General features: G+C 32.7%; 2 protein-coding genes across 3 annotated transcripts in view; one reads left to right on the top strand and one right to left on the bottom strand.

The window, feature by feature from the left end:
- Hr39 (nuclear hormone receptor FTZ-F1 beta) overlaps window positions 1-4,631 on the bottom strand; it is a 35,982-nt gene extending 31,351 nt beyond the window's left edge. For both annotated transcript variants that reach the window (XM_013311530.1, XM_013311532.1), the window contains exon 1: window positions 4,457-4,631. The gene's annotated coding sequence lies outside the window, so the exon portion shown is untranslated. The remainder of the gene's footprint in view (window positions 1-4,456) is intronic.
- A 474-nt stretch (window positions 4,632-5,105) lies between these two features.
- Window positions 5,106-8,964, top strand: Rab9 (RAS oncogene family member Rab9). Its single transcript, XM_013311065.1, has 4 exons — window positions 5,106-5,586; window positions 7,152-7,352; window positions 7,677-7,819; window positions 8,460-8,964. The coding sequence occupies exons 1-4, from the start codon at window positions 5,377-5,379 to the stop codon at window positions 8,590-8,592; spliced, it is 687 nt and encodes a 228-aa protein (XP_013166519.1). The 5' UTR covers window positions 5,106-5,376; the 3' UTR covers window positions 8,593-8,964.
- The last annotated feature ends 1,229 nt before the right edge of the window (window positions 8,965-10,193 follow it).

Below are 10,193 nucleotides of genomic sequence, written 5' to 3'. Positions count from 1 at the left end.
TAATCATGGTTTCCACATAAGGCGTCACATTTTACCAATCAAGGTTAAACGTTTAAAAACCTTTCGCACAAAGAAAACGAACAATCGAATAAAGCGAGAATAATGGCGAATAATTAAAAAAAATAACGTGACCTCGATGACGTCAGTGGAACGGGATGAAAAGAGAAATTCGAATGTCGGGACAAAGGCTTTATACAAATTTAGTAAAAAAATGAAACCTTTTTAAATAAAAATACTGGCTGAATATACATTTTTAAAATAAAGTTTTAGATTTTGTTACAGAATATTAATGCATTTTAATTAAGAAGTCGGCTCGGCTTTATTAAGTCTTAATTAAACCAATAACCTTCATAATAAAGTAAAGTAAATTATAACATATAACAATACGTGTTGTACTTTTTGTGATAATGGAATAAAATAATAAAAATACCGTTTAACAATATGAAGGTCGGTTTCATATTTCACAACAAATGTATTGTGAAATACCAAGCATTGATTTCGTCATATTATCATTTACGGATCAAACACATTCAAGTGGCAAGAGAATAGAACAAATAAAGAGAAAAGCAAACACTAATGTGTATCTTTCGTCGTAAAACATCAAATGGCATTATGTTCAATGCTGTTCACCTTTATTTTCACTATATAAAATGACTAGTCTATGGTAATAATTAATCTGTATAATAAAGCTAGAGGGAATAGACAACGCGAAGGTCCCTGCTCTCTCTCGGCAGACGCGCGCTGACTCACTCGGCCGCACGCTTCCGCCTGATAGCAAGGTCACCGGCCGCCGCGCACACAGACAACACACGCACACAGACACACGTGAAAGTAGTGAGAGTACACTCGCGCACGATATTCATTTTATAAATTTCGCATCATACTATTATACCTGTCTTTCTGTTGTAATCTGATATATATATATTTTCGATGAAAAAAAAAACGATGTACGTGAGTGTAATGTGTTTTAAACTTCTAAAAATTAATGACGTTTATTTAAATTCGATTGATTTAACACAATGAATTTATAGTAGTTCAGAATGAATTTTTATAATAATTTTCCTATTCATTAAATTAACATCTATCAGTTTTTTTTATATATGACCTTTCTAACAATTTCTTAGCTTGCTTTGTCTTCTATATGTACAATACAAATAAACTAGTGTGCGTAACGCACGAAAAACATGACACAGATTTGGTATTTCCGACTTATCTATGCATTTACATCTCGATTCATAAAGCGCCAACCTCTATATGTCCCAATGCGAGCTATACGAACCTTTCTCTTAGAGAGAACACAAATCGTTATATAGATTTTTCTAATGTGGTTTGGAAGTTCATGACATCTACTCTAGAATATGAAGAACATGCAGTACCTTGTGTTTATTATAATTAGGGTTTATGAATTTATTAAATGTCGGAAACACTTTTATGAAACTTCGCATTACAAACTGCGCGGTTGTTATGATATTACTAATGCAAGTGGCAGTCAATATAAAACTATAAACACATCTTTTTTATATGTAATTTACAAGTCAATAAAATGGCACATATAAAATTTTATTCTTACGATATAGACTAGACATCAAGGCAAAGGCGTCCGAATGCCAAGAGAGTGTCAAAACAAGTCTATTTCTGCTATTATAACATTCGGGATCGAGTACACGACTTGCAATTGTTTTAACTAGGTGCAAAGAAGATGGCAAAATGACTCTGAATCTTTTTTAAAAAAAAAGCGATACGATGTTTTTATATCGGTGTTAGGGCTGTGGAAAATCTAAAAAACGGCACTAACCGTTAGTTTCTGAGTCTACAATCTCTGCGCATAACATATCGTCAACCCTGTTATCTTTGACAAAACAGAGATAACAATATATTTTAAATGGGAATTAAGGTATTAGAAGCCCACGGTAAGTTACTTATCGATGATATGATATAAAAATAATTCTACTACTTATATGTTGATTTAATTAAGACCACGGCGATTAATCAATTCCATCCGGCATAAACAATAAGACCGGTACTGTTTCGACATTTTGTAATGCAACTAACACTGTTAGGTGCGGCTTGGTTAATGCAGATGTTGTTAAGATAACGAAATTTATTGCGATAATATTAAATTAGTATTTAATAGTCGATGATGTAATTTAGTAATTATCCTATAACTATTAAGTTATAATTACAACTAGTGTACCTAAACTACTGAACAGATTTTAATAAAACTTTGTCAGCTATGTGTTGGCCGACAATTTATTCCCTAAAAATATAATGTATGTAATTGTCTTCAAGGTATATAGAAAATTTTTACTTGCGTTGAAATTTGACTTTGACAAGTTTAGTCAAATCTATATATATAAAAGAAAGTCGTGTTAGTTACACTATTTATAACTCAAGAACGGCTTTACCGATATGGTTGAAAATTGATGAGGACGTAGCTTAGAGCCAGGAGACGGACCAGGACTAGGATTTTCAAATTTATGCCTTGAAGAGCTACTTTTTATTTGACTTATTTATATATTAAGTTTTTTTTATATATCCACGCGGTCGGAGTCGCGGGCGACAGTATTTAAATAATTTTAATTCGTTATCTTTTTATGAATTACTTTTTTTTATTAAGCCATGCATACAACATGAATAGGTTATTAAAATCATGTTTAGAAGTCACGCTACCTTCGTGTGTATTTAAATTGCCCTAGATCTACCGTACAATTACCGCCCACGTAAACAAAGGTAAGTTGTGAGTTGTGACTGACTGACGAAATTGTTAGCATGCCCGAGGGCGTGTCTGCTCTAGCCATAGACGATGTGTTATGACTCAATTCCCGCCATAACTAGGGCTGCCAACTTCACTAAAATAAACCCAAATGCTGCCGCGAAAATAAAGACAACGATTTGTGTTGTCAACTCTGCAATCATTATTGGATGACAACGACATCGATTGACTGTTTTACATTGTTCGTTTTTACCACAAGACATAGATGAAAAATTCTAAATCCTGAGTCTGAATATTTCTATGAAAATCCGAGGTGGCAGCCCTAACCATAACTGTTACTATGGTACACATAAAAACATACTGGTAAACAAAGAGTGATGGTGTTATTTACGATTTTTTTGTCTGCTCCCTTCTTAAAGTGCATTTAAGAATTAACTAGGTAAAGAAAGGCAACTAATACATAAGGTCAAGTCGACTATATTCAGGCTTTTTTTTAATTCTTGACTCACTCGGATGACTTTATTTGAACTCAGGACTGCAAGATCGCCGTTCCATACTCCGTAACCTTACCTATTAGGCTATTGGTACTTCAAAGCTCAATAGAGGTCAACTAGTATGTTAATCTTTTTACATATAAATATATAGACGTATCTAAAGAGCAAAACATAGACAAGGTCACATTTATAGTATCTTTGGTTTGTTTACGGTGAATTTTTGCGAAGTTAATAATAACATGTAAAAAATTATGAACCAGCAAAACTTTTCTGACGTAAATGCCAACAATATCAGATAATTCATTAATTCGATTGTGTAATCAAGCACTCCCTGTAAATTACAGATATGAAAAAAATCGATACTAAGTTCAATAAAAAAAAAAACAATTTATTACTAACGTACCTAGTCTTATAAGAACTTGTCACATGCAATAGAAAATCTTTAGTAAATATTTATAAGTCCCAAATGAAAAAGAACCTACAAATATGTGTGCATTTTACATTTATATTGTGTATTTTGTATTACTCATATCAAAACTTTATCTGATGGATATCTGTAAGACAGATTGTATAAATTAATTAGTCGACCATAGACATTTTTTTATTTATTTCAACGGAATTAAATTTAATTCTTGAAGAAAATATTTAAACATTAGAAACATAAACAGTTCAACAGACTATACACGTTTGTTTACAATTGTTGTGTCAAAATGAAGCCGATGATTCAAATATGTAGTTTCTGCTAGAAATATGTTATACCGTTACCTCGCATGTGAACGCTACCTATTACGAACTGTACTACATTTTAAGGTTTTATGACATAAAATAACAAAAGATATTTTTTCGTCGAACATGCGTTATTTAAAATACTTAGGTCCAAATCACTTCAAGACTTCTGTAGTTAATTTATTTATCCATAATTAAACAAGAAAAAAAAATTGCGATTTTTAACCATAATTAAAATTAAATTGGTTTTTATTATTTTTAAATGCAATCACTTTAGTACTCGACTGTAAAGTCAAACAACGTAGGGCTCGAAGTGAGACGCGAGCGGCGCCGCGAGGGGGTGAGCACCCTCCGTCACGTGACCAGCGACCTTCAGCCGGCGCACCGACCTTGAGCGCCGCCCGCCCCGCGCGGGTCAGAGGTGAATGCACGCCGTCGAGCGAGCGACCGTCCCGCGCCCCTCGCCCCACGACCGCGCTCGCGACGCCTCCTAATGCCTGTGCCCATGCCCAATGCCACTCACCTCGCCGCTGTCCGCACCACCATGCCAGCAACCGCCTAGGCGCCGCCGACCTTCGCCATCGCTCCGGCCTCAACGATCCTCCCGTCGCCGACAGGTACGGGGGCGACGCGGCACACCTTTCCCATAAAATATCACCGACAAGTTTATTGACATCGAGTCTCCCGTAAGATTGTGCAAAAGTTAACGCAACAAACACATGCACCAAAAATTAAACAAAGAAACACTTATTTTTTCCTCAATCCAACCAACTGTTCACTCAAAAAATACCTATTTACTAATGAAAAAACATTGATCACGATTTGTGAATGCGATAGCGAACACACCATGTCCTCTCACCTCCGCAAAACAAAGCGGAATAAAATAAACTCGCTCGACGAGCTGACATCTCGCGAGTCACAACGGCTAACAAAGTACTTTGCTTGACATCTAGCGGCTTTAAATCGCACTAATTAGTGAAGATTTATCGCTTACAGTAAAGATAAATAAAATGTAAATATGATTACGATTGTTTAATAAAAAATGGAAAAATCCTGAATTAATTAAGTTCATTTATGAATGACTTAAATTAAGCAATTTCATAAATATAAAGTTTGTATAATCTGTCGCGCGCTGTCAAATTATTTTATGTCAAAGTCAAACAGACATCAGCTGTCAGCTGCTGTGTGACAAATATGTATTGCACGTACTGTTTGTTTTATTTTATTTTGTAATAAAATTCCCTGGTGACGTATTTATTTGTAAAGTATCCTGAAGTGTTATAAAAAGTGCGTTAATGTAATAATCTTTCAAAAGATATATGAAGTGCAATTGTGGACTCATCTTTTCATAGTTGACTCATTAATTAAAGAAATATTATTCGTTCTCAAGGCCGTATCAATAATCGTATTATTAGTGAAGTATTATGAGAAATACTGAACATAATGGTAGAGGATAATGAGCGTGAATATGGACGGAGCGTTAATAAGAATGTTCTATTGAAAATTGTGATTTTGGGCGATGGTGGGGTCGGAAAATCATGTTTAATGAGCAGATTCATTTCAAATCACTTTGACGATCATAATTTTCACACAATTGGTGTAGAATTTATGAATAAGACAACAGAAGTCAATGGCACACAATACACATTACAGGTATGTAAAAGTTTTTTTTTCTATTCTTGAGTGTTGTCTACCTGAAAATATTGCTTGTGTGTCTTTAAATTTCTAGTAGATAACTTTATAGTAAAGAGACTAATTTTATTATAAATTAGCCATAGAAAAGGAGCTTTATGAATGATGTAATGTGAGTTGCCTTCATAACTATTAACAGTTAGACTAATATGTAAACCTCAAATAAATATAAGAACAAGATATTCAGTTTCAAGGTTGCTTTATCTGTATGCATAAGTGATTGTTTATAACAGATAACATACAATTTTCTTATCTTATCCTACATTTTGGGAGGTCTACATGGATTTGACACAAAAATAACTGCTGTATTGTAAAAAATAAAAATAGGCGCTAGATCTCAACCTATCAATCTGAGTTATTGGTATTAGTTATGTTTTATTGACTTACTAGGTCCCCGGGAAATTAAATAAAACTGAGTAGTCTATGTGTTCTTCCAGACTGTAATCTAAATATATGTCAAATTTTATCATGATCCATCAATACATACATCCATTTAAACATTTTCATTTATAATATTAATAATATAGTAAGCAGTAAGATTAATTATCAATTCAACATGTAATTATACATAACCTTCGTACTTCCATACCTGATGACCTAGTCTAAAATTGAGCTATCTCACCTTAGCATTTCAATATAGCTATTCAAGGTAACTATCTATTAATATTGTTACAAAACTGTTACAGCATCATTCAATGTTAATTCATATCCAATTGTTATTGTTCAATTTAAATATTATTGTAACTACAATAGAAACCTTGATACAATGTTAGTTTTAATAGACAAAACAGTAAACAAAATGCAAAATCAATCATTTTCTTATCATCAGTTTTCGAGACCAAAATCTCTGTTTTAAAAGATCATCATTCCTATCATTGACAATACAGAGATAAGAATGTTTTAAACGGGGATTTTAAACTCAGAATCCCGTATTTAGTAGTATATATTGTTACAATCTTATTAAGTAAATCCCCTTGTTTTGCTGACTTATTGTTAAGTCCCTGTAGAAGCTCGTATTATGTTTTTATAATGTTTTTCACCAATCTAAGTATGTACACTCATAGCTAAAAAGTCCCCATAGAATTTGCCAATATCGAAGAGTAGTCAATTGTCTTTGTGCAGTTAAATGTATATTACAAGAACAATGTATATTAAGAGAAACAAAACAGCTAACCGGGCACTAGAATGTGCTTAAGCTTATTTGATTGTTTAAAAAGATGCTTTAAATAAGAGACAAGCACATCAGCCATAAGGAACAAAAATGTATTGCCTATGCCCATAAACATTGGCATAGGATCAGATCATTACTGATTTTTAAAAGGTTATCACTTTATAGACTATATGACATTGTCTCCCTACCACTGGGTAGTCTGGTCATCATAGTATCTGTTGAAGCAAGACAGATAGATTAGTTTTTGCTAACATTGTAATTTCTCTTGCTCGCACACTACTCTAACATGAAAACTAATGTGGAAACTGGAAGCGAAGCCATGATAAAAGACTATTAAGATTATAATATATTTCAGATATGGGATACGGCAGGTCAGGAGAGGTTCAAGTCGCTCCGCACGCCGTTCTACCGTGGCACGGACATCTGCATCCTGGCCTACGCGGTGGACGACCGCAGCTCCTTCCAAAACATCAAGATGTGGCTCAATGAGTTCTTGCATTACGCTGGCGTTAAGAACGGAATCGAGAAGTTTCCATTCATCGTTGTGGGGAACAAGGTATTCTTCGGTGTATAGAAACTAGCTGTCGCCCGCGACTCCGTCAACATGGAATTTATAAAAAAAACTTAAGTAGTATGTCTTTTTCCAGGCTACATTCAACATCTATGCTAAATATCAGCGAGATCCATTGAGCTGTTCTGGATATACCTTCCAACCATCATCCTTTTATCCATCCATACATCCTAACATTTGCATTTATGTATATTATATATCTATATAATAGTATGTTTTAACTATGGAAAATATCTAAGACTTCTACTGCCCGTCAGTAAAATTTAGCTGTGCTTCATTTAAAATCATTTTTCTTTCTTCTCTTTCCAGTCAGATGTATCATCAAAAGACAGGGAAGTGACATATGATCAGCTGCGGCAGTGGTGCGAAGACAATAAAATAGGAACATACATAGAAACCTCCGCTAAAACTGCAAACAATGTGGTTGAAGCGTTTTCCATGGCTGTGCAAAGGTAAGCGTTTTATTTTTTTAATTTTAACACATTCAATGCCACTATGTTGGTAATAAAATGACCCTCACCAGATGAGAGGCACTAAACATGTTAATAATTAAATTTAGCTTGTAACTGCATTCCAATAGTTCTCTGTTTATAATTCTATGGTATGGAGTAATAAATATAAAACGTGACTATGGGCCTTTTTTAAATATTTTATTAAGAAATAGTCGTATGTGTTTGCGTGTACAAATGAATATAAAAAATAATTGAAATGGTTATGTTTGCTCATTAGTACATACCATAAATGATTGATTAAAAAACCGAATAACGCCATCTAGTGGCGGAAAAAAGTTGATTAAACTTTACCAAATTTTTTTTAGATTTTTTTATTGCTATAATTGTGTGAAAAGTAATGTAAAAAATAATAAGATTGAATGTGTATGGCTACAAAGGTAGAGGAAGACCAAAGAAAGTATGGATTTTGTGAAAGAGGATATGCGTAAGGAAGCGGTGGATTCAGATATGACGGCTGATAGAGATGTATGGAGGAATAGTACGGGGCGACCCTCTATTATTATAAGGACAGGTTGATGATGATAGCTATAATTGTATTAGGTGGCTAAAAACTTATAATTAATTGTTACGGTTGTAACAGATGGGCAGATCTAGAACAGAAAGCGGAGAAGGAACTGAGAATGCTACATCATCCTGACACGGTGACATTACAGGGTGGTAACACTATGTCAGGTCTGCGTGCGACTTGCTGCTCACGTTTTAGCAACGTATGATATGAGAACCTGCGGGTCTACACAAAGTACATTGGGTCCCGAGCAATTTCATAATGAACTTCAAATATCTATAGAACTGACTACAACTTTCCATAAGTCACGTGATTGCATGTCAGTTTCAAGCAATTTTGAAATTCGCTATAAAATCGCTTCAAAACGAATGTACTTTATCTAGCACTTTGATGCTCGACAATCATGTTACTTATCCAAATGTATTGTCAGTTCTATACAATTTTGAAGTTCTTTATGGAATCGCTTCGAAGCGAATGTACTTTGTTTAGCTTTGACATGGAATTCTTTACAATTTGACATACTTGAATACCAGTATTGGTTTTAAATTATAAAATGCATCATAAGTTTTTTTTAATAATACTGATAAACAGATAGTACTGGTAAGGGATATAAATTAAGTGAACATAGCTTTTTACTTAGCAAAAAAAATGCAGCAGATCTGATATAAACATAATTTCCGTCCTAACAATGGCTTAAATCATCAGTCGGTCAATAGAAATAATTATTATAATAAGAATATATAGTTTCTTAAACATAAAGTAATTTTCATAAGACCGTGGCATACTCTATGGATAGAAAAATACATACATATTTGTTATTCGCTAAAACCTTTTTGTTGGCAATAGAATAAAACCCTCAGCGCAAAACCTTAAGTGACCATATATTTTTTTTTTGGTGCGATGTCTTTAAATACAAAAATGTGTATACTTTTGTATACTCAGTGTTCTAGACAGTGTGACTAAAAGATACATATGGCACCTAAGGTGTTAAAAAAATGATTTTTTTTTTTTACAAAAGTTCATTATTTCTGTACATTGCTAATATTATTTATAATCTAATTTGTACTCTTACCAATATATTTATCACGGTCAAGATATCACAGCTTGATACCAACTTTTAGCAATAAATTCTAAATGATTTAATTAAATTAATTATGTACTTTTTTTTTAAATTACTAATTGGTTGTGAACTATTTTTTGTATGATCTTGATATTTGATTCATAGATCTTACATGTTTTTTATTATTTTATAATTTAGTGGTACATTTTATTTATCTACCTCTTGCAGTTTAACATTCCAAATATATAACTGTTCATTTATTGAGTTTTTTTACGCCTATTTTTTAAATTAAGTGTCCAATACAGAAGTATTAAAAAAACAACCGTTGCACTATAATGGAATTGTATGAATTCAAATATTTTAGGTATTCAATGTTACCAACTTTAAATATATGATTACCAACATTACCAAAGAGGTATTTATTTATGTGATATAATTTATATACTGAAAAATAAGCATTTTTTATTTATTAAATGCAATAAATTGGTTGTTATCTTGTAAAAAAAATTATAAATTATGAAATGAATTTTTTTTTGTGCCTTAAAATTTAACTGGTTATAAAAAAAACTAGACTGTATTAATTCACATCTTAGGATATTTTTTAAATATGAGTTATATTTCCCTTTACATTTATGGATTTTACTTAATTGTTTTGTTTGTAAAATGCTATTTTTGCTGTATTTATTTTTATTTAAATCGGATTAAATTGTCTTGTACACATTTTACCTTTGGTATTATAATAAGGGCCT

This window comes from Papilio xuthus, unplaced genomic scaffold (genome assembly GCF_000836235.2).
Source record: "Papilio xuthus unplaced genomic scaffold, Pxut_1.1 DF827680.1, whole genome shotgun sequence".
NCBI lineage: Eukaryota > Metazoa > Arthropoda > Insecta > Lepidoptera > Papilionidae > Papilio > Papilio xuthus.
Note: the sequence above shows the minus strand (reverse complement) of the source record. Positions and strands in the feature narration are given on the sequence as shown.

Coding starts and splice junctions, on each gene's coding strand:
- Rab9 (XM_013311065.1), top strand. CDS start 5,377: ATGGTAGAGGATAATGAGCGTGAATATGGACGGAGCGTTAATAAGAAT. Junction 7,353..7,676: donor TCATCGTTGTGGGGAACAAG/GTATTCTTCGGT, acceptor TTCTCTTTCCAG/TCAGATGTATCATCAAAAGA. Junction 7,820..8,459: donor TTTTCCATGGCTGTGCAAAG/GTAAGCGTTTTA, acceptor CGGTTGTAACAG/ATGGGCAGATCTAGAACAGA.